At 39.2% G+C, this 24,055-nt stretch overlaps 4 protein-coding genes across 4 annotated transcripts; 2 read left to right on the forward strand and 2 right to left on the reverse strand.

The window, feature by feature from the left end:
* Nucleotides 1-1,011: 1,011 nt before the first annotated feature.
* LOC149400190 (Plant invertase/pectin methylesterase inhibitor superfamily) lies at nt 1,012-3,660 on the reverse strand. Its single transcript, XM_089613896.1, has 2 exons — nt 2,562-3,660; nt 1,012-1,942 (listed from the first exon to the last, which is right to left on the reverse strand). Exons 1-2 carry the CDS (start codon nt 3,475-3,477, stop codon nt 1,242-1,244), a joined length of 1,617 nt encoding a protein of 538 aa, XP_089470022.1. The 5' UTR covers nt 3,478-3,660; the 3' UTR covers nt 1,012-1,241.
* A 1,784-nt stretch (nt 3,661-5,444) lies between these two features.
* LOC149400191 (chalcone synthase 1-like) lies at nt 5,445-8,364 on the forward strand. Its single transcript, XM_089612467.1, has 3 exons — nt 5,445-5,659; nt 6,995-7,721; nt 7,907-8,364. Exons 1-3 carry the CDS (start codon nt 5,497-5,499, stop codon nt 8,190-8,192), a joined length of 1,176 nt encoding a protein of 391 aa, XP_089468593.1. The 5' UTR covers nt 5,445-5,496; the 3' UTR covers nt 8,193-8,364.
* Nucleotides 8,365-10,240: 1,876 nt separating this feature from the next.
* LOC149400192 (esterase/lipase/thioesterase family protein) lies at nt 10,241-12,828 on the forward strand. The gene is made up of 8 exons (XM_089610924.1): nt 10,241-10,648; nt 10,727-10,855; nt 10,975-11,106; nt 11,427-11,569; nt 11,657-11,754; nt 11,859-11,953; nt 12,325-12,378; nt 12,509-12,828. Exons 1-8 carry the CDS (start codon nt 10,274-10,276, stop codon nt 12,695-12,697), a joined length of 1,215 nt encoding a protein of 404 aa, XP_089467050.1. The 5' UTR covers nt 10,241-10,273; the 3' UTR covers nt 12,698-12,828.
* A 5,727-nt stretch (nt 12,829-18,555) lies between these two features.
* LOC149400193 (pectinesterase/pectinesterase inhibitor PPE8B-like) lies at nt 18,556-22,504 on the reverse strand. Its single transcript, XM_089611526.1, has 3 exons — nt 21,857-22,504; nt 20,976-21,515; nt 18,556-19,378 (listed from the first exon to the last, which is right to left on the reverse strand). The coding sequence occupies exons 1-3, from the start codon at nt 22,185-22,187 to the stop codon at nt 18,690-18,692; spliced, it is 1,560 nt and encodes a 519-aa protein (XP_089467652.1). The 5' UTR covers nt 22,188-22,504; the 3' UTR covers nt 18,556-18,689.
* Nucleotides 22,505-24,055: the final 1,551 nt, after the last annotated feature.

A 24,055-nucleotide genomic window follows, 5' to 3' on the forward strand; every position in this document is an offset into this window, starting at 1 on the left:
GGTGGGCCTAGCCTACTCTCAAAGCTTAACAAAGCTTATTCCAACGACGGCTTTGCAATCTCGCTTCCTCCTGTATTACCTCCGTTCCGTAGAGACGTACGGAGGACACGCGTGCTTGATGTGCTCGACGATGATACGACTCCCGCCGAAGAATTGCGAGACTATGGAAAGATGCAAAGTAGACTAGAATTATTCCACGTACTAATGGCAACTACATGAATATACACGATATACAACATCACGACGACAAACTCTACTTGGTGAATCAGTCCTATCTATGAGCTTGTGTGATCCAACCGCCCTCGAATTGGTGGCGCCCGTGACTCCAATACTATAAAATTTCGGAACAACTCCCCTTCACTTCAAGATATCTCGTGGTTTCAGAGAGTTGTTTCAGGTCCTTCGAGGGAACATTCCTGATGTGGGCACACTAACATTTGTCTTTTACACTTGGGGCTCGAGATAGACGATTTGGGCACTTGTCGTTTTTCTTAGGTACGAGCTCCTCTATTTGTGTCGCTTCTTCCGATGGTCCACTCAATCTCATATATTTCACTCAAGGCTATCTTATGGCTTTGATGGATGGAAGCATGTGGATCACTGACGTTGGTGTTAGCCGTCTTCATACTCGCACCTTTGACTATTACTTCGGTTTAAATTCCGAATATTTGCGCAAATGGAATAAGCAACCTCCCATTTGGATTCTCCCAACCATTAATTAATTAATCCATGAAAAATATAATATATTTATTTGTACTATTTTATGTAGGTTTCTTCTTACCCTCTTTTCACCCACGTACATATTCTTCTGTCAATTTAATAATATGTATTTTCTCATGTTTTCCCTACATCCAAATTTAATCGTCTGGAGATATGTACAAATTAATTTTAATTTTTTTTATTAAACTTATTTCATATACGGCCCTCTATTCTCCTAATATATAATTATTGACATAAAGAGAGCTGAAAATCCAAGATATTTGCTATCATTCATCAATTTCTACCCCCTATATTACGTTAGTATCTTTCCCATCCATCAAAGAATAGTCTGTATTCCCAAATCGCTGTTAACTTTATTGCCAAACTCTATTCTCATTTACGTAACTTCAAGTGACGCCACAGAGTTAATAGCTATTTCTCTGGCCATCACGTTTCCAATAATATCTCAAGATATTGTTACTAGTTATTATACCAATACATAATAATAGTTGTAGCCCATGCATATATCATATTATGTGAGGCTAAATCCCATCATCATATGGGAAAGAAGTAGACTCCAACCAAGCGTAACCAGTGATGAACTTGGACACCGTGAAGTTCGCAGCGTCGTCGTAGTCCATGACGTGGAAACCCCGCCACCCGACCCGCTTCTCCGTCCCCGACCCCGGCCCGTAATTATCGAACTCGCCGTAGTACACCGTGTCCAAACCCTGGTCGCCGCCGCCGGAGGAGCTCCACGGGGCCCACCCGGCGGGGTCCACGAACCCGTCCACGAAGCTCTCCAGAAACACCGTCCTCGAGAACTCCCTCCACGGCCTCCCGAGGAAGCTCCTGACTTTTCCGGCGGCGGCGAAGAGCTCCTCCGTGGCGAGGACCGAGCAGTTCTGGAAGGAGAGCCCGGTGTCCTCGTCGGAGGTCTCGCGGGACTGGGCCGTCACCACCGTGAACTGCCCCGGCATCGGGAGCTTCGAGACCACGTCGCAGTTCTGGAACACCGCGGCGGCGTTGCCGAAGATGAAGTCGACGGTGCCGAAGATGTCGCACTCGCGGTAGAATTGCCGGAACGAGTGCGCGTAGAGGCTGTCCTGGTCGCTCGCCACCGCGCACCGGAAGAAAGCCGCCATGTCAGCGTTGACTCGGAGAGCTACGGCTTGGTGGTTTTCGGGCCCCGCCGTGTTCTCGAACGTCATGTCCCGCGCAAGGAATCCTTCGCCGGACACGGCTGTGCATACAAAAGTATTCTCTTCAATTAAATGGCCAGAATAAATAAAATAAATAAAAAGAGGAAAAATTGATAAGTGTGTGTGGGCCTGAATTATACAAGGTCCTTAATTTTCAATTTAGAAGCAAAATTTTAATTTAATTTTTGAATTAATAAATTTTGATAACTTAAATCTAGCATGTGATATATATATATATATATATATATATATATATATATATATATATATTTAGGAAAGTATATATTATTTTTTTATTAGGGTAATATACTTATAACAACGTTGAAATTATATTTTACCAAACGTTTAATTAATAATAAAAAATTAGCCACTCTAATATACTTTAATTATTAACTAATTTGTATTCTTATTATCACTTATAATTACATTGATTGAATTGACTAATTTTTTATTTTTAATTATAATTGATGGATTAAAATGCTCAAAATTGACAGATTTCGTGTAATTTAATTATCAATTATTGATAGATTTCATGTAAATTATTTATAATTTTAGTTCTTATTATACAATGGCCCAAAGATCGAGAATATGATTTAAGTTGAGAAAATGATTTCTTTGTAGATTCAATGGAGTAAATTCAAAATTCGAATTGAATCTCACCAAGTGTAGCAGATCTGAAAGTGGTCCAGCCACCCCCGGCGCTTCTGCTCCCGGAAATAAAAGTGACGTCACTTCCGTCTCCGACGAGAACGATGTTGGTCTTGTAGCTCGGAATCTCGACATTCTCCAAGTACACCCCTCTCTTCACGTATATAATCACTCTATCAAAACTATTATTGGGAGCGAAACTCACCGCGTCCGCGATTGCCGTGAAGTTCCCGGACCCGTCCTGCGCCACCGTGATCACCTCGCTCGGATCGTACTCGTCGTCATCGCCGGACAAAACCCTCCGACCCACGAGCCAGCTCATCAGCCGCCTCCGCCGATGCCCGTCTCCGGCGCCGGCGCCGGAGTTCTTGGCCAGCATGGACAGCGAGTTGCTCACGTGCTCGTAGGCCTCGGCGATCGAGCTCAGCAGCTTCGGCTTCAGTGGGCCCGAGGCCGTTTCGAGCCCTTCCAGGCACGTGCGCTTGTTGGTCAGAGCCGCGCTGAGGTAGGCTCTCGCGTCGGCGCTCTGGCGTCGGTCGTCGGGGTGTTTGACTCGGGAGAGCGACCGGGTCAGCGAGTCGACGGTGATGACGTGGAGGTCACGGCAGTCCTGGATCGCTCCGCGGCGGTTTTCGATGAGGTTGTTTCTGAGTCCGGCGGCGGAGAGGAGGCTAGAGAGCTTCGAGGCCTCGGAGATCGCTGCCTCGAGGGAATGGAGGAGGAGAGAGAGAATTGCCGGTGTGCCGATCGTGACGGAGATCGAGAGCTTGAGTGTTCCCAAGCATGTCTCTGGGTATGGAGTTGATTTGCAGAGCGATCCGATGGAAGAAGACGACGATGGTGTGTTATTGACGAGAGAAGAAGAAGAAGTGGAGAGAATAATCAACGAGGAAAATAGGATTAGTTTTGGGATGAAATACGCAGCCATGTTGGAATATTAGTTAAAGCCCTTTTGCATGGATGTATTTATATCACTATAGTACGTATGATGTTTTGTCCGGATATATGGAAGATCAACAGTGGAGAATGGAGAGATGTAACCTTGGAATGTGATATTTGTCTGTGACCAACAAAAGCTGAAGCATTATTGTGTATATGGACGGACGCACCTTGTGTCGTATATAAATATATAAGACACAGTCAAATAAAATATATATATATATATATATATATATTTGTTTCTTGGACTCGTTCGGGTCGGTGTTCAGTGCATCTGTTGATTGATTGATTGATCAACACATTGATTTCAGTACAAACGTATATATCTAAAGAGAATTGTTTTTACTCTCGTAGTGGAGGGGCTGCTAAAACACTGCTGAAGTTGATTGCGAGTTGTGTGATTTTTCTTTTTTTATATACGCGTATAGTGATAATAATAGCAACAACTTGACGTTTTTTACATTTAATTAATGAAAAAGGAAAAAAAAAAGAAATTAGATGGAGTTATTTGCATTTACAAAAACTCACGAGAGCAAAAACTAGAGGCAGTAATGATTCCGCCCGCGGAATCAGCGCCAAAGCTCTCTCACGTGGCTTTTGAATTTGCTTTTGGGTGTGTTTTGTTTTTCTGGTTTATTATACGCCAACTTGACTGACTTTTGCACAAGTTTCATTCTGATTTCTGTAACTAATATCACAATAAACACTATAGTCCGCACAAATTATTATTATTATTTTTTAATTTTTTAAGTGGCTCTCACCATTTGTTACATACAAGAAATTTATCAATACAGTAGTTATCTTAGTCATCTTGATGTCACTATATTCCTTTTTTTTTAATTCTCTCTCTCTCTCTCATCGACATTTTTTTTTTTTTTGAGAAATCACAGACATTAGTTAGGATTAGGTTAGGTCACGAGTGTTTCTTATTGGCGCTGAGGACATTAGGATAAAGTTATAAGATTGGTTATTTGATTGCTTTATTGGATAAGAGATAAGACACAGATAAAAATATTTACCGTGCTTTGCTAGTTACGCATAACATCATAATTATAAATTGAGATTGGTGCATCATTTTTTTTGTGTATCAACATTTCGGTGTACAATGGTATCATAAAAAAAATTGTGGTTCCTATAATAGTAATTCTATCGGTGAAGTTTTGAGTTCGATCTTCATAAATTGCAAAAATACATGCTTTTCTATATAGCAATTCTTAAATAAATAGCAATTTTTATTTATTAGGCCATATTATTTTTATGATTATTTACATAAAATTTACGAAACGTTAGCTATATAACAATTCCAAATATTTTAATTGAATGTTTACTTAATTTTTTATTTTTATAGAAGTAGAAGTTTCTCTTTCGATTTTACACCGATATACTATCATGTAATCTTAACCGATATATATATATATATATATATATATATATATATATATATATATATATATAATCTTGATCGGTATATCTCATTTTTACACTGCAAATATATATCATACAATTTTAATCGATAATACCGTTCTTAAAAAATGACATCATAAAAAAAATCTATTGAATAAAAAATGACATCATAAAAAAAATCTATTAAATAATTACTGAATAATGGTTGGATTCGACCGACTATACTATAGCGCATCACAATTCGTACTCGTTACAAATCACCTTCGAATTGACAATTCAGCAGTTATATTAATGTCTATAAATGAGTGATTAAAAAGATAGTATGTTTACATTGTATTTTTGGGCATCAGCCAACAACGAAGAGCTGAGGAGATTATATATGCTTAAACAAGATAAGGCATCAATAAATTCAATAAATAACATATGGAAATTACTTCAAACGGTATTTCAAAGAGAATTAAGGTCTAGAACGAAAATATTAGCTGGGAACTTTTAAAGCACTGATTCTCTTTCTCTATAAATAAAACGAACAATTGATAAGAGAACATATAGATAGATATATAATTCAGGTACAGTATTATCGCAATAGATCATAATAATAAAAATGGCATTGGATATGCATGGTTGTGTAGGGACAGCAAGTATTCTTGCTATGGCCACTGCGACTCCGCTCAATTTCCACTGCCAATCTGAGTATCCAGACATCTACTTCAGAGTAACTAACAGCGATCACATGACAAAGCTGAAACAAAGTTTCAAGCGTATCTGTAAGAAATTCAATTCCTTTACTTTTGTGTATTTTAGTAATTGAACCGTAATCTTGAAATAAATACATGCATACACGTTACAGTGTGGCGGAGCCAAAATTTGAACTCCGCAAAATATATTATAAAAATATAAATTTCAAAATGATTTAGGGATGTGTAAGAATTTATTTGTTCAGGTACTTCAGAGATGAAATTAATTTTAAAATAAATGTATAAAAATGCGATTTTAAATACAAATTTTAAAAAATCAAGAAAATATACTAAATGTCAATGCCCGCGCGCATTTATATATGATTTTTTATAAGTGCGTTTATACTTACAATGAATCGAGTAGATAAATTTAATCTTAAAATTTTAGTCTTATTTCAACACAAAAAAATTATATGATGTCCTTGATCACATTTTGTTTTAGTTTTTTGTTCTCTTTTTAACATGACAAATTAGCTGGATTTGAATACTTTGTACAAATTTTTACTTATCCAGATTAAGCTTTTTATGAAATGAAATTTGAGCTAAAATCTTAAAAAAAAAGCTAATTGCATTAAATTTTTGAAAAATATAAATTCAACCGAATAAATAGAAGGATTAAAAGAGAAGAAAAAAAAGAGAGTCGGCAAACTTGAAAACAAAGAGCGTTTTCTAAATTAATAATAAATGAGATAAATATAACATATATTCTTTTATATTCGTGGCTTCCAACGATTCTGGTCCACACATGCAAAACTTAGAAATATAACTATGGAAATGGAATGGAACACATGAAATTAGGCCATCAAACTATAGGAGCTAGGTTAGGAGCAGCATATAGTTGATGATCACTTATCCAGTAGGTAATAGCACATTTGATTCTTTTTTTTTAATCAGTAAATAGATTAAGTAACGATCAAACGATCACTTGATAAAACAGTTTATAATTTTATTTTATGAAGTGATCATGTGATCCTTACTTTATTATATTCACTAACTGATAAAAAAGATTTGTTATTGAACTTTTAACCTTTATATTTACTGAGCATTTGGTTCTTAATTTTGGTTTGTAGTTCATTGCTTTGCACCCACCATAGGGACAAGAGTTTCTCTAACAAAAATATTATGAACTATATATATAAGTATATAACTAACCATTACGAAAATTATAGGACCAAAATCATCACCAATTAATAAATAAAAATATTAAAAACCATCTCAACAATAAATAAAGAGTAACGAAGACAGAATTACAAATATAGAGATTATATTCGATCCTGCTAAAATTCTGGGATTAACTGTCCTATAATGGAACAAAAATTAAGAAATCTTACTACAATACTTGTAATAACTCACATATTCACACAGGCGAGAAGTCGGGAGTAAGAAAACGTCATATGTACTTGACCGAAGAAATTCTAAAAGACAACCTCAAAATATCTTCTTCCAACCACAAACTGGGACTACCGTTGAGCACCCAAATGGAAATGGCGGCGAGAGAGGTCCCACTTCTGGGCATGGAAGCGGCGGAGAAGGCCATCCACGAGTGGGGCCGGCCAGTCTCCGACATCACCCACCTCGTCTTCGCCACCACCTCCGCCGTCGCCATACCCACCGCCGACTGCCGCCTCGCCAACCTCCTCGGCCTCCGCCCCTCCGTCCGCCGCCACTTCCTCTTCGGCCACGCCTGCGCCGGCGGCGCCGCCGCCCTCCGCCTCGCCAAGACCCTCGCCGAGGCAGAAGACTCTTCCTCCGCCGCCAGAGTCTTGGTCGTCTGCTCCGAGAACATGGCCGTCAACTTCTCCGCCCCGTCCCCGTCGTTCGATAAGCTCGTCGGCCACGCCGCCTTCGGAGACGGAGCCGCCGCCGTGGTCGTCGGGAAATCCGCCGTCGCCTCCGAGAGGCCGGTGTTCCGGCTGGTGTCCGCGTCGCAGACGGTCGTCCCGGACTCCGAGGCAGCCATGCTTGGGAGCCTCGGGGACTCGGGGGTCGCTTCTTCGATGTCACTCAAGATACCTCACTACGTCCGGACCAACATCGAGAGGATCGTGGAAGAGGCTCTTGCTCCCGTGGCCGGGATCGTCGGAAAAGATAGGTATTAGCATATATATTAACTCTACTATTATATTTATTATAAAGTTATTTTAGTCTTTTTCCTTTTTTTTTTTTTTGTTATATTAGGGTTATACATATCCGGACTTTGTATTCTCTGATTATTATTATGTTTTATTCAGATTTTCTCTTTTTCTTTTTCTTTTGTAATTCATAAATCTTCAATAGGAATTCTCTTTTCTATGCGATGCATCCCGGGGTGGGACCGATAATGGACCAGATCTCGAGGAAGCTGGGGCTAGGGTCGGACAAGCTGCGGGCGAGTAGGCACGTGTTGTCCGAGTACGGCAACATGTGGGGTCCGACGGTGCTCTTCGTTCTCGAGGAGGTGAGGAGGAAGTCAGTCGCAGAGGGAAAGTCGACCACCGGCGACGGCTTCGACTGGGGATTCATGGCCTCTTTTGGGCCGGGGTTCACCGCTGAGTCCATGGTCTTGCAAAGTGTGCCTATATAGCAAGAATAATTAATAAAGGTATAACAATCTTTATGAAATCATATATAAATTCATATTGTAATTTTTATATTTGCTTTAATGTATATCAATGAGAATTCTAAATTATGTAATGTTGGTCAATAATGTCACCTGCGCTTTGTACTGTTAATATATCATGTAATCTTGACTAATAATGCCACTTTGAAAAAAAAAAGCTTAAATAAATATATATATATATATATATATATATATATATATATATCAATGAGAAAGTATTATATATTTTTATTTATTTATTATGTAAAGTTATCAAATGTTTATGTGACAATTTTGAAAACAAATTACATGATTTGAGCAACTAGTTGAATGGATTGTATTATTTGCTTTTATGACGATCTTCGGAGAAGATAGGAACTCTCTGATCTTCCGGTCGTTGAAGATCCTCTTGAGATAATGAATTTTAAAGACTATCAGAAAAGCAACCCAATACTTTAAAGCGACGCATATGCTTTGCCTGAGAAATTGTATCGACAACTAAATTCTAAAATTAAGTAAACGTTGTCTAATTTATTGTCAAATTAATGTTTGCTAACGAAACAAATTCTTTTATAAACTGATTATTTATCACAAGCTAAAAAATGTACAAAGTCAAACTCAAGCGCTAATTCTTCAATTATTGATAAAAAATATATAGGTCTACTACAATATCGAAATATCAAAGTATTTGACGTAATTAATTATTTTTTTAATGTAAAAACTAGTAATAATAAAAATTGGCTAAAAAAAAGTAATAATAAAAATAAAAATAGAAATAGAACTAAAAATTAATATCCAGATTCCAGTCCTCGCACACAAGTCTGTGTACATATAATACTTAAGTATTATATATATTTTTTTAAGTATTTTAAGTATTATATATTTTTATTTATTTACTATGTCAAGTTATCAAATGTTTATGTGACAATTTTGAAAATAAATTACATGATTTGAGCAACTAGTTATTTATTTATTACAGAATGCGAGGAAGTTCCTGGTCTTGTCATCCTCACCATCTCTGTTTCAACCGTGTCATCTGAAGCGGCTTCTAGGAGCGGGCCGCATCATCGACGATAGAAGATGTAGCTTGAAACCGGAGATGGTCGAAACATTGACTTGTGGTAAGGATTGGATTCAACATAGAAATCGAGCACAAGAAACATTCATGTGCTTCGATATTCTTGACGATTTTGAAGTTGATTTCGCAAATGTAAACATCAATGGTTAAACTAACTTGTATAACTAAGAGATATCCCGGCCCTTGTCCGGGATAATTTTTCAAATAATTAACGAGGAAATGGGTGCTCTTTTTCTTCGCCGTCGCATCTTTTTAGGGGTCGGTGAGGTTTTTTAATAGGCCCATTTTTAATTTCACATTTTTCTTTATTATTCTTTTCTACTCATTTACTTTAAAATATTTTCAATTAAGTCATTATATATAAATATTTAAATTCATTTAAATCATTTTTTTTAATATATATTTTTTTTTACGTCTAACGGGGTCCAAATCCCGTTGTGCGGGACTCCCATTACCGTCCCGTTCATTAACGGGACGGGACTCCCGTTTGGTCAAGTAACGGGAGTCCGGGCTTGGCGGGAGCGGGAGTCGCGGTATCTCCCACCAAGCCAGGTTTAATCAATATAAAGACTATCGGAAAAGCAACCCGAATACTTTAAAGCAACGCATATCTCGCAAATGTTATTTGAGAAATTGTATTGACAACTAAATTCTAAAATTAAGTAAACGTGGTCTAATTTATTGTCAAATTAATGTTCGCTAACGAAAAAAATTCTTTTATAAATTGATTATATACCACAAGCTAAAAAAAATGTACAATGTCAAACTCAGGAGCTAATTCTTCAATATCGAAATAACAAAGTATTTTATATAATTTATTAATAAAAAATATATATGTGTATTACAATATCGAAATATCTGCCTATAGGACGTAATTAATCATTTTTTTTAATGTAAAAACTAGTAATAATAAAAATAAAAATAAGCTAGAAATTAATATCCAGATTCCAGTCCTCACACACAAGTCACTGGAGGAACAATAGAATAGATGGCTAGAATCCCTTTTGGGTCAGTGCCACTCCTCAAATCCCACAATCGCGCCTTCTCCTTCTCCTCCGCCGTCCACGTCAGCAACGGCGCTAAGGCGATGTCGGACCACCACAAGTCTTCCCCGGAGATCGTCGGCGGAGCGCAGTGGTCGCCGGCGCTGAAGGCGGCCCTATCCCGGCCCTACACTCCATTCCCTCTCATCACCTGGAACCGCCACGTGGAGACCATCTTCGCCGCCTTCTTCCGATCCGTCCCCGACGTCAGGCTCCGCCGCGAGTGCCTCCGCACCAAAGACGACGGCTCCGTGGCGCTGGACTGGATCGCCGGCGACAAAGGAAACTTAGCCCCCGAGTCTCCTCTTCTCATTCTTCTGGTTCGATCATCTGATCTCATTTCCTATTCCCTGTGTTTTTTTGTTTGGTTAGGGTGTTATTGAGTGTGTGTATCGCAGCCAGGTCTGACCGGAGGGAGTGATGACTCGTATGTGAGGCATATGATGGTGCGAGCCAATGCCAAAGGATGGCGTGTCGTCGTCTTCAATAGCCGTGGCTGTGCTCACAGCCCCGTCACCACTTCCCAGGTACACTCGTGACTCTCGGAAATGTAGTACTTACTGATAGAGATCATAGAGTCTTGAGATTGAGGTTATTACTGTTAGTTTTGATGTGGTTAAGCATGTTAGTTAGTGATGATACGCAGTTCTATTCAGCTTCATTTTTAGGAGACATTGGTGAAGTAATTGCACACGTCTCTGCGCGCTACCCGAAAGCTAATCTCTATGCCGCTGGTTGGTCTCTCGGTGCCAACATACTCGTGCGCTATTTGGGTCAGGTACGAAATTAATTTTAGGTTTGTAATCGTTGTTAGGTCAGTTTCGAGGGGTTATTCTTCTTCCTTAGGCTGTGCTATATAAGGCAAAGAATGAGGGATTAGGAGGGTATCGAATGAATTAGTCTGTACTTTGTACTACTCACTTGGAGAGCACTGGTCTTCTCGAAAGGCCAGGTTACGCTTTGTATCCCGTTTTATCGATACAAACAGCCTTTCTTCCGTTTATTTCTTCTCTGTTACTACTCTGATTAGAACTGGATTTCCACTCTATTTTTTCGTTTATAATGCTTGTTCATATCGGTGTGTTGTTCTACGCTCAGGAATCTGATTATTGTCCCCTTTCTGGTGCTGTCTCGCTATGCAATCCCTTCAATTTGGTGATTGCCGATGAGGACTTCCACAAGGGTTTCAACAATGTTTATGACAAGGCTCTCGCCAGATCCCTTTGCAAGATTTTCAAAAAGTATTCTTTATTCATATTTGTTTATGTAAAAAACCTTGGCTCGGTAAAATTTATGGATTTAATTTGTTGTTTAATGATTTATGGCAGCCACGCTCTACTCTTTGAGGACATTGGAGAGGATTACAATATTTCACTGGCTGCCAATGCCAAGACTGTGAGGGAATTCGATGAAGGTCTCACTCGAGGTAAATACTCGCGGTACCAAGTTTTTTGTTCTTTTTTTCTTTGATTTTGCAGTGACAGAAATCTTGACCAGTCTAGATGATCTGTTCCTCGTAATGATTTGCAGTGTCATTTGGTTTCAAGTCGGTAGATGACTACTACTCCAAATCTTGTAGCTCGGACTCCATTAAAGATGTTCGCAGGCCTTTGCTTTGCATCCAGGTTTATGTTCCACATAAAGTTCTTCTTCATGCGTTGTTGATTTTCTTGATTCTAGACATTGATTGAGACCCTGGAACCAAAATTTGTTTCCTCTCCATTGTTGTACTGAGAGTCTGAAAGAGGTACAGAAAAATCTCAACCTTGATCTGAGTGGAGCGATCAGGATTTCTAACCCGTCTCCTCATAAGCAACTTATTATGTAGCGAGAGGACTAATTATACTTCTTTTGTTTTGGGAAAACAACTTAATAATGTAGATGTTGCCAAATTTTTTTTTCTTTCTTCTTTTATCCCGTATTTTCATTCATGCTTCTTTGTGAACCAAGAATTTGAACCAGAAATTGTCATATGGATTATGGTTATGATTTGCAGGCAGAAAATGATCCCATTGCTCCAAGCAGGGCCATTCCCCGCGAAGATATCAAGGTCCGTGGATTCTTTATATCTTTTATATTTTTTTTGCGTGTATGATTATGGACAACGTAATGAACAAAAATTGCTATATTTCTTGTTTGGTGTGATTAAAATACTCATAGAGTGTGCCAATTTTTGTCAGGAAAATCCAAACTGTTTGTTGATCGTGACACCGAAAGGAGGGCATCTGGGTTGGGTCGCTGGTGACGAAGCTCCAATTGGAGCCCCATGGACGGATTCAATCGTCATGGACTTCCTCGAGCATCTGCAGATAGGAGAATCTAAACCCCTATCATCTTCTTCTCATAATGAATCTCTAATTCAAGTCTGAATGTCATATATGCCTTTCCCATTCATTCGATGCAATTTGGGCATTGCCAATGCAATAAATACATTTCCTTGTGTCTTGGAGTGACTCAAATCAAAATAAATAAGTAATATTAAGCCCTGTGATTCTTTTTATACTCTGTAGATTGTTATATGGTAACCAAAAGAGAGGTGAAAACGACATTTGTTCTTGTCATTCATGATCTGTTTTTTGTCTGTTCTTAATGCCTTTTGAAATTGCATTTGGCATTTAGGATCTGGATATTACAGCTTGCTTATCACCGAAATTCCTTTCGGAAGAACTGCTCTGATTACTATAATTTGACGCCATTACTCTAGTGATAGTTCAGGGTAAGTCATGTGAGTCACTCTTGACTATCCGGTAGCACTTTTCATCGATTTTTCCTATTTTTGGAATGTTGAGTCAACTCACAAAGGTGAACAGCAAGATTGTTCATTATTAAAGCTTCCATAGTTAATTAGTATTGAGACTAGAAATAGGATTAGAGATGTTTTAGTTCTTTGGTTTTCACTTTGGCATTCTCAGCTTTCATTACTTGTTGTTTAAGTAATTAATAAGCGGGTTTGTTTTTAAGTGTTTCCATTGTTTTTATTGTTTTACCTTTCTACCCTCACTTACTTTGTTCACGTGAGGACAGTCTGGTCTTTTGTCTTTGACCGATGCTTTATATACTGCTGTAACTTACTTTTCAAATTAATTCAATTCAGTTCTTTTTCTTTTGGAATCTTCTTCTTCCTCGTTTCGATTTCTCTGAAGCTGAGACGTAAAATGGTATCAGAGCAAATCTCGCTTCTCACCTGATCTTCATCCTTTCCGGCGAATCTTTCTCCCTACTTTTCATCCTTACTTCCTCGTTAATCTTCTTCAATGGCGAGCCAAGGAAATCCGGGAGAAGATGCTTCAGCCACTGCGATTGCTCAGCGAAGATCCATTGCAGATGAAACCCTAGATCCTTTCTATCTTCACCATTCCGACTCCACTGGTATGATTATGGTCACTCAACTCATGAATGGTGACAATTACGCTACCTGGAGTCATTCTATGAGAATTGCGCTTGAAGTCAAGAACAAAATGGGTTTCGTCGATGGATCGATTGAAAAACCTACTGGAGACGATGTAAATCGCCTCGCATCTTGGAAAAGAAACAATAACATAGTGATGGCGTGGATTCTTAATTCCTGTACCAAGGAAATCGCGTCTAGCGTCATCTACACTCAAACGGCGAGGGAGATCTGGAATGATCTTGAGGAAAGATTCGCTCAGAGTAATGCGCCAAGAATCTTCCAGATCAGGCGTGAGATTATGAATCTCGTTCAAGATCAGTCATCAGTAGGAATCTACTACACTAAATTGAAGACTCTTTGGGAAGAACTACAGAGTTTTCAACCTCCATGTACCTGCACATGTGGAGGCTCAAAGGATTTGATTGAATTCATTCACAGCGAGTATGCTATGAAGTTTCTTATGGGACTCAATGACAGCTACACCGCCATTCGAGGTCAAGTGCTCCTGATGGATCCTCTACCGCCGATCAACAAGGTCTTCTCTATGGTGACTCAAGAAGAGAAACAAAGATCTCTCAGTTCAGAGACCGTTGCAGGCCAAGACTCATCAAACTCTCTTGCGATGACTGTCAAAGAGGATCCAAGAAAGAACAAGAAAGATCGACCTATCTGCACACATTGCAAGATTGCTGGTCATACGGTGGACAAATGTTACAAGTTGCACGGGTATCCACCTGGCTATAAGAATAGGTTCACCGGCAAAGCAAACACGGCTGAAGGATCAACTGCTCATCCTGATGGTAACCAAGACTCAAGCTCCTTCAACCAGGCCAACCTATCTTCTGACCAGATCCACCAGTTGATCGCCATGCTCTCCAACCAGCTCACCTCATCCATACCATCCAACAAATTAAGTGAAGTCAACATGACCACCTTTAACACAGGTTCTTGCTGTTATAATAACAGTGCAGGTTTTCTTTCTAGATCACAAACTACTTGGATTTTAGACTCAGGTGCTACCAGACATATCTGTGCACATAAATTTCTTTTTCAAAGTCTTAAATCCTTGCATAATTCCACAGTTACCCTACCAAATCACACGGTAATACCTGTTTATTTTTATGGTGATATCAATCTTGGGAATGGTTTTATTCTCCAGGATGTCCTCTTGGTTCCTGGTTTCAAATTCAATCTGATTTCAGTCCATTACCTGACCCTAAATCCCTCTATTGTGATATCTTTTTCACATAATGGTTTTTACATACAGGACACCAAGGCTTTGAAGACGATTGGGAAGGGTGCTAAGAAACAAGACCTGTACATTCTAACAGATGAAACCAACCATAGTGTCAACACTCTCACAGCTCATGATTGGCACAAACGCTTGGGACATCTCTCTTTCAAGAGACTAGAATCTCTGAAAACCAAGTTAGCATATCAGTCTTGTAATAAAAATTTACCCTGCCCTGTTTGTCCTCTTGCTAAGCAACGTAGGCTTCCTTTTATCTCCAATAACCATGTTTCTTCCAATGTTTTCGATCTTATTCACTGTGACATTTGGGGTCCTTATTCTGTTATCTCTCATTCTGGATACAGATTCTTCTTAACCCTGGTTGATGATCACAGTCGTTTTTGTTGGATCTACTTAATGAGAAACAAGTCTGATGTTCATGTCATTTTGCCTCGTTTTTGTGCTTATATATCTAATCAGTTTTCTGCAACTATTAAACAATTTCGTTCTGATAATGCAAAAGAACTCGTGTTTGCTGATTTTTTTTCAAAACAAGGGATTGTTCATCAATACTCTTGTGTTGAAACTCCACAACAAAACTCTGTTGTGGAGAGAAAACATCAGCATCTTCTTAATGTTGCTCGATCTCTTTATTTCCAATCTCATATTCCTATTGCATATTGGACTGAATGTGTTCTTACTGCTGTTCATCTGATTAATAGAACCCCCAGTCTTCTTCTATATCACAAATGCCCTTATGAAATTCTGTTTGACAAAGAGGTTGATTACAATTTTTTGCGTGTCTTTGGCTGTCTGACCTTTGCTTCTACTCTTAAAGCTCACAGGACCAAATTTCAACCACGAGCACGCAGATGCGTTTTTATTGGTTATCCTCCTGGAGTGAAGGGTTACAAACTTTTAGATTTGGTCACCAGAGAGATTTTCATATCCCGGGATGTTGTGTTTCATGAAAACCTCTTCCCTTTTCATGATATTCATCCGGATTCTAACATTGCTGATCCTTTTCCTGATCTCGTGTTACCATATACTAACTTATCTCATTCAGATCAGTTTGAAGACACTCACAATCAACCTCAGTCTCCTACTGTCACAGTTCCAAATATGGAGAACATTCCCTCTTCTTCACAGTTGGAATCTACTGAGACTGCCTTGCATCACACGCAAGCCTCTCCAGATGCAACTGTCAGACGTTCAACTAGACCAAGAATGCCTCCAACTCGCCTTAGGGACTACCATTGCAACCTCCTGAAATCCACTACAGGTGTACAACTTCCTAGCCCTCATTCTCTTTCACATGTTTTGACTTATGATAACCTCTCTAGCAACTTTCAGGCCTTTGTTTTATCAGTATCTGATCATTATGAACCTCAGTTTTTTCATCAAGCTTGTAAACACCCTAACTGGGTTCAAGCTATGAATGAGGAATTGTCAGCCATGGCTGATAATAAAACATGGACTGTAGTACCTTTGCCATCGGATAAGAAATCTATTGGCTGTAGATGGATATACACCAATAAATTTCTATCTGATGGGACGCTTGCTAGACATAAGGCACGTTTGGTTGCCAAAGGTTACACTCAAAAGGAGGGTGTGGATTTCATTGAGACTTTTTCACCTGTAGCAAAATTAGTGACTGTTAAAACCCTTTTAGCTTTAGCAGCCTCGCATTCTTGGTTTCTCTCTCAGTTAGACATAAATAACGCTTTCCTTAATGGTGATCTCTTTGAGGAAGTTTATATGGACTTGCCTCCAGGTTATATGAATCAGGGGGAGTTACCAAGTGATGGAGTCAAGCGTGTATGCAAGTTACACAAATCCATTTATGGATTAAAACAGGCCTCTAGACAATGGAATATTACTTTTACTAATGCTATTGTCTCTGCAGGTTTTACACAATCCAAGAGTGATTATTCACTTTTTACTCGAGGAAGTGACACCTCTTTCATTGTTGTTCTTCTCTATGTTGATGACATTATTCTTGCCAGTCCTAGTAGTTCTTTAATTACTGCTGTCAAAACCTTTTTACAATCTCAATTTAAGCTTAAGGATCTAGGTCCTCTTAAATATTTTCTTGGTATTGAGATTGCTCGTTCTGCACAGGGCATTGTCCTTAATCAGAGACAGTACTCCTTACAGCTTCTTGAGGATTATGGCTTCCTGGATTCAAAGCCAAGTTCTACTCCCATGAATCCAAGACACAACCTTAATTCTGTTGATGGTGTCCTCTTATCTGACCCTACTCATTATAGGAGTCTGATTGGCAGGCTGCTTTATTTGACTATCTCTCGTCCGGATATCACTTATTCTGTCAATGCCTTGAGCCAATTCCTAAAGGCCCCTAGTGACTTACACTTACAGGCTGCTCATCATCTTCTCAGGTACATTAAAGGGACTCCAGGATTGGGATTGTTTTATCCTGCTGCTTCTTCTACACAGCTAAGAGGGTTCTCAGATGCTGATTGGGCAACGTGCACTGATACACGAAGGTCTGTGACAGGCTATTGCGTTTTCTTGGGTGATGCTCTCATCTCTTGGAAGTCCAAGGAACAGACTACAGTGTCACGGTCATCAGCTGAGTCAGAGTATCGAGCCCTTGCCACTACGACAAGTGAGCTCCTCTGGCTCACGCAGCTTTTGCAAGATCTGAAGGTCGTGTTGACGGGTCCCACTGTGTTGTTTTGTGACAACCAGGCAGCTTCTCACATCGCCTCAAATCCCTCCTTCCATGAACGGACAAAACACATAGAGATTGACCTCTATTTTGTTCGCGAGCATTTGCAGCGCGGGGATTTGAAGTTGCTCCCAGTTCGAACACATCATCAGTTGGCAGATGTTTTTACTAAACCGCTGCCAGCTCCGAGTCTGAATTCTATTATGTCCAAGATGTTCCTCAAGAACGTTTATCGTCCACCTTGAGGGGGAGTATTGAGACTAGAAATAGGATTAGAGATGTTTTAGTTCTTTGGTTTTCACTTTGGCATTCTCAGCTTTCATTACTTGTTGTTTAAGTAATTAATAAGCGGGTTTGTTTTTAAGTGTTTCCATTGTTTTTATTGTTTTACCTTTTTACCCTCACTTACTTTGTTCACGTGAGGACAGTCTGGTCTTTTGTCTTTGACCGATGCTTTATATACTGCTGTAACTTACTTTTCAAATTAATTCAATTCAGTTCTTTTTCTTTTGGAATCTTCTTCTTCCTCGTTTCGATTTCTCTGAAGCTGAGACGTAAAAATTAGCATAGTAATAAAGGATCATGTCCCATGATTTCTTCTTAATCAGGAACAGGTACAGCTTTTTAACTGTGTACATTTTTTTAGAGAGCTTCTTTAACTACTGCTCGTCTTGTAAGCGACTCTATATGAATAGTTAAATATCGAAGAAGTTTAGGTTATGTTTCTTTTCTTTTACCAATATATTAAAAATATATATAAATAAAAAAACTTAGTGCTATATCATATTTCCCTATCGTTTTGTGGGCACGCAAAAGTACTCCCAAAGCTAATTAAACACTCGGAAAAAAAAAAATCCATATATATATATATCTTTTATTCTCAACGTGACGCCCTCTTAAAAAAATGCACCCGAAAACCAATAACACCATCAGACTCAGTACTAGTAGTATACACTTCCACGCCATATTTATATGTATGTATATAACATAAAATGTGTGACTCTCTAAGCATTCTGTTTCCTCTTACGAAAAAAAAAGAAAGAAGAGTTAAGAGGAAAGACCGGCAGTGAATTTGACCCCGGTGGAAGGCAACCAGAGATTCCCTTTAATGAACTGAGAAACCGTATAATTATTAACCTGGCTGGAATCATTGAAGGCGTGGTATCCGGGCCAAGCGACACGTCGACCCAGACCCGAGCCCGGCCCGAAGTTCAAATACTCGCCGTAGAAGAGCGTGTCGAGCGCGAAGTCCCCATTCCACTCGAGCCAGCCCTGAGGCCTGACGGCGGCGCCGATGAAGGACTGCATGATGACGGTGCGCGAGTAGAGCTTCCAGGGGCGGCCGAGGAAAGTGGCGGTCGAGTTTCCGGCGGCGGGTTCGGCGTCGAAGCGGCAGAACTGGAGGGAGAAGCCGGTGGGCTCGTTGGGGTCCTTGCGGCCCTGGGCGGTGATGGTGTTCTTCTGGTTGGGGAGGCCGAGGCGGGCCGTGATGTTGCAGCTCTGGAACACGGCCGCCGCGTCGCCGAAGATGAAGTCCACCGTGCCTGAGATCCGGCAGTCGCGGAAGAACTGCCTCATCGTGTGGGTGTAGAGCGAGTCTTGGAAGGCGCGGATCTCGCACCGGAAGAACACGGCCAGGTCGGAGTCGGACCGGAGTGCTACGGCTTGGTGCTTTTGTGGGCCCGCCGTGTTCTCGAACGTTATGTCCCGCGCTATGAACCCTCGCCCGCTCACCGCTGCCACAACCCAATCAAACTTCCACGTCAAAGTTTTTTTTTTTTTTTTTTCCCCAGCAATTAATTGAGTAATTAAACCACTAAAATTGGAAAATTTTCTAAATAGTCAATATTTTGTCAATTTTAAAGTAGATAATCATTATAGATTATAGTGATGTGGTCTATTTATGTTCTTGAAGTTAATGAATATTTACAACTATTAATGTTTTTTTTTTTACTTTGTTAGTAAAATTTCATGACTATTTATTTAAATAAAATATTAATATAAGTAGTTTTAAAATGAAAAATTCATAAAATAGTATTTAAAGGTGTAACAAATAATAGTTAGGCTGATTTGATTATAAAATAAATATTTAGTATTTCAAATATATGTATAAATGATATACATATATATATATATATATATATATACACACACATACACTTCTACTTTCTATATATGTTCTTCTGTTTATTTATTTATTTTTTTTGTCTCTCCCTGTGCAAACAAAATCCATGGTGGCATGATAGACCTGGTCAATCTGAAAATTGATATACAATGTGGTAAAAAATCGAGTTTCTGGTTTCATCAATTAAAGCATTTATTTTCTGACTGTATAAATGGTGGCTGGTGGAGTAAAATAGAGTCGACCGCATTAATTATATATATGTCGGTAGCAAAATGTCCTACGTAGTTTCTAAATAGCTGGGATAAATTACTCTACTTAATTTTGCAAGTTTTTTTGAGTTAGATCATCAATATATGAAGCAATAATAAGAGTATCATAAACAACAAATGTTATGCTAATTTTCTATTAATTGTATCATGTTATATAGATTCGTGTAAATTTGGGTTTTCCTCGACAGAAACGTAATAAATCAGCTTGGTCTCATTTAGTTGGGACATAAAGATAAGATAAACTAAAGCAAACTCGTTGAGAAGCTCATTTAATATGTCGTGACCGGCAAAAACATACGAGCCAACTGTATAGGGTCATAAATAAGTTAGAACTTATAATCAAACCAAAGAAACTTTTACGTGACCCATCACGCCACTTGGCCACCGTCACCTCAAATATATGAAATAGATATTTTCCTGAATTTCATTTAACTTCTTTCAATTAAGGCTTTTTTATTTTTATTTTTATTTTTTATAAGCTGGCTATATATTCGCGAATAAGGACACATCGATAAATTTCCACAGATCTGAAAATGGCTCCACTTGGCGAACGTCACGTCAATTCAGGTAAAATTATAAATGACTTCGTACTTCAAAAACATTATGGCACGCCCAACAAGTTGTTTTTTTCATGTAGTAATATATCACTATCTAAACCGGAAATTTGTCATTTTCTTGTGTATGAATTTTTGATGAGATACCAAACGAGCGCAACAATGGTAGTATTTTCTGTCCTATGTATGAATTTCGATGAGATAATAAACGAGTGCAATAATGAAAGGGAGGGTTTTTTTTTTTTTTTTTTTTTTTCGTGTCTAAATTTCGATAAGATAATAAACGAGTGCAATAATGAAGTTTGTTTTATTTATTTACTATTTTGAAAGAGTCAAACTGTAAGTCATAAAGCATAGTAAAGCCTTGAATTCGACAGTGACTTACCAAAAGTGGCGGACCGAAAAGTGGTCCAACCGTCGACGAAGCTCCGGTTACCGGAAATAACGGTGACGTTCATTCCGTCGCCGATCATCATGAGATTCCACCTCTTCTTCTTGATCTCCACGTTCTCACGGTAAACCCCTCTCTTGATGTGAATGACGTAGCGGCTCAAGCTGTACTCCGGCGCCGAGAGCACGGCGTCCATGATGGTCGTGAAGTTTCCGGTGCCGTCTTGGGCCACAACCACGTCGGCCGAGATTCCGGCGCCGTTACCGTCCAAGAGCCTCCGCTCTCTGGGCTTCATCCAGCTGGGGAATTGGGCCTTCTTGGTGTTGGGCTTGTTGTGGCCCACGGAGGTGGGCTCCACTTGGGTCAAGAGGTCTTTGACCAGAGACGTGATTTGGCCGAGACCACCGGTGACCAGTCCTTTCACGAAGCTGTTTGTGCCTTCGAACCCGTCGCTGCACGTCTCTTGGTTTATCAAAGCCGCGCTTAGCCATGTTCTTAGATCCGAGCTCAGGTTTCCCGTGCCGTTGTTCTTCCCTGAACAAATAAATATATAAATGAATAAATAATCGGCAATGTATTGAACCGGTCCTAATTAAACCTGAATACCTAATCCCGGAAAATTACTTGTGTCACAAGTTTCAGGTCACCGAATAACTCTATATATGTATTGAAGCATTTGATGGCAATAATAAATTTGTAATTGATTGAAATAAAATACATATTTGCCATGGGTAACAAAATGGTGTATGTAATTAAGGTGAACTAAGCGGAAATAAGAAAGTCTGGTTGACCACCCAAAACTATCTCTGATGAACTAAAACCTCTCTCTCACTCTCTCTCTCGCTTTCTGAGCAAAGAGAGTAGTAGGTACGTACCTTTAGGGTTCTGCGTGGCAGTCTCGGTCCAGCCCAAGGTCTCGGTGGAGGAATCGAGAAGATCGAGGCAGTCTGAGACGGCATTGGAGAGGCGAAAGTCACCGAAGAAGCTAGAGACTCCAGAGAGAGTGGAAGTGACGTCTCTTATGATACCAACGACGTCAGTGATCGAGCTCACGAACTCCGATTTCCCCACTTTCAAGCACTCCAGTCCCAAAGACTCCTCTCCTCCACCACTGGTCTGAGACCTCGAAAACGCACACAACAAAGCTATTGTCAGTATTCCCAAGATGAGCTTATTCCCATTCCTCAAACAGCACTGACGAGCCATTTGCTATATGAGAGAGAGAGAGAGGGAAGAATCGGAAAGTGAGGGAAGGCAAAGGTACAAAGGAGTATGAGAGTGGTGAGTATTTAAGGCCAAAGGGCCTGTGAGAGAGATTAAGGGGAATAGGCGAAATTGGTTGGGCAGGTGAATCAATTTAAGAGGCTTGTGGGGTGTCTATATCTATATATATAGCTATAGATTTGTGTGTGTATTTTACACATACATATATGTATTTTCAAAGTCCATGTGTCGGCGGTCAGATGTCGTGATCCCGTGGATGTTTGATTGCATGCTATATCAATTCCACATGCAAGTTTGTACCACTTAAGAGAGAGAGAGAGAGAGAGAGAGAGAGAGAGAGAGAGAGAGAGAGAGAGAGAGAGAGAGAGAGAGAGAGAGAGAGATAGAGAGAGAGAGAGAGAGAGAGAGAGAGAGAGAAAATTTATTGCTAAGGATATATGATGAGTGATGAACGTATTGCCCCACCACCTCGGTGGATTGTTATGGAGACTTATGGTAAAAAAAAAAATGACGGCAATTTTTTAAACGCGTTAATGCTCCAAATAACCATCTATCTCTCCCTTCTTCTAAATATATGTATATTGTTATAAAGGATTGCTACGTACAAGTCAAGAGGTTGACTCATCAGTTAGAAGGCCATTGGCTAGGCCGATGTGATTCCATTAGCTATCGTCATCCCAAAAAATAATTTTTTTTTAAACAGCAACTTCAAATTTTGACAACCACACTTCAAATTACATAATAAATTAGTTTCATTTTTTATATTTAACTAGATGTAATTGTAAAATAAGTAATAAACATATAGCACCAACTAGTCGGAACTTATCATATTTAAGGTGAGAAGGTCTCCCGTTAAATAAGGTGAAATATATTTGCCAGACAGCTACAATTAAGGTTACGGCTATAGTCGCGACCTTTGTTATGGATAATGCCGCGACTAACACGAATTTAGTGGCGATATATATGAGGATACAGTGGCGATATATTGATGTCACGGTTGAATGAACTATTTGTTGTGTATTACCAATTTAATATATCTTAGCAAGAATGTGATCATTAAATCATCCGTCTTAAATTCATTTTTTTCAACAAGGACGAGATATACTTTTTCATGGACTAGTTGCAATTTGTCATAATTAAGGTGAGAAGGTCTCCCGATAAATGAGGTCAAACATATATTTGCCAGATATTTACAATTAAGGTTACGGCTATAGCGTAGTCGCGACCTTTGTTACGGATAATGCCGCGACTAACACGAATTTAGAGGCGATAAATATGAGGATACAGTGGCGATAAATTAATGTCACGGTTGAATGAACTATTTGTTTGTGTATTATACCAATTTAATATATCTTAGCAAGAAGAAATAAGAATGTTATGCACAATTGATTTGCCCAGCTTTGTATATTTGAATAAGTCGTAATTGAATCAATGATTCCCGAATTTGGGTTAGTGGATTTGTTTGCGTATCCATGTATGTTGGTTATGTGGTCGGTTGTCTTTTCAAAGAATAAAGAATATGGGCAAAGGCCATGCACGCTGTCATCCCTCTCTCTCTCTTTTTTTTTTTTTTTTTTTTTTTTTTTTTTTTTTTTTCTTTTTTTTTACCTCTAGCTAGAGTATATTGTAGCCATGCATGTATATCCAGCAAAGCGAATTATATCCCACCCAAAAGCATTTCAAATCACATACTGATGCTTTAGTGGCATTTTTCTTTCTTTCTTCCTTCGATCTTGGGTCATAGGGAATTTGAGATTTAATTAAAGATTTAATTCGACAATAATAAGAGGAGTAACAATAGTGCTAATAATAATAAGAAACATCAACTGACCCTTATAGCATGCATTAAA

This window comes from Urtica dioica, chromosome 4, assembly GCF_054948205.1.
Source record: "Urtica dioica subsp. dioica isolate 48M chromosome 4, U.dioica_male_clone48M_v1_H2, whole genome shotgun sequence".
NCBI lineage: Eukaryota > Viridiplantae > Streptophyta > Magnoliopsida > Rosales > Urticaceae > Urtica > Urtica dioica.

Coding starts and splice junctions, on each gene's coding strand:
- LOC149400193 (XM_089611526.1), bottom strand. CDS start 22,187: ATGGCTCGTCAGTGCTGTTTGAGGAATGGGAATAAGCTCATCTTGGGA. Junction 21,516..21,856: donor TGCCACGCAGAACCCTAAAG/GTACGTACCTAC, acceptor TTATTTGTTCAG/GGAAGAACAACGGCACGGGA. Junction 19,379..20,975: donor TTTTCGGTCCGCCACTTTTG/GTAAGTCACTGT, acceptor GGGTTGTGGCAG/CGGTGAGCGGGCGAGGGTTC.
- LOC149400190 (XM_089613896.1), bottom strand. CDS start 3,477: ATGGCTGCGTATTTCATCCCAAAACTAATCCTATTTTCCTCGTTGATT. Junction 1,943..2,561: donor TTTCAGATCTGCTACACTTG/GTGAGATTCAAT, acceptor TTGTATGCACAG/CCGTGTCCGGCGAAGGATTC.
- LOC149400192 (XM_089610924.1), top strand. CDS start 10,274: ATGGCTAGAATCCCTTTTGGGTCAGTGCCACTCCTCAAATCCCACAAT. Junction 10,649..10,726: donor CTCCTCTTCTCATTCTTCTG/GTTCGATCATCT, acceptor TGTGTATCGCAG/CCAGGTCTGACCGGAGGGAG. Junction 11,570..11,656: donor CTTTGCAAGATTTTCAAAAA/GTATTCTTTATT, acceptor GATTTATGGCAG/CCACGCTCTACTCTTTGAGG.
- LOC149400191 (XM_089612467.1), top strand. CDS start 5,497: ATGGCATTGGATATGCATGGTTGTGTAGGGACAGCAAGTATTCTTGCT. Junction 5,660..6,994: donor ACAAAGTTTCAAGCGTATCT/GTAAGAAATTCA, acceptor ATATTCACACAG/GCGAGAAGTCGGGAGTAAGA. Junction 7,722..7,906: donor GGGATCGTCGGAAAAGATAG/GTATTAGCATAT, acceptor AATCTTCAATAG/GAATTCTCTTTTCTATGCGA.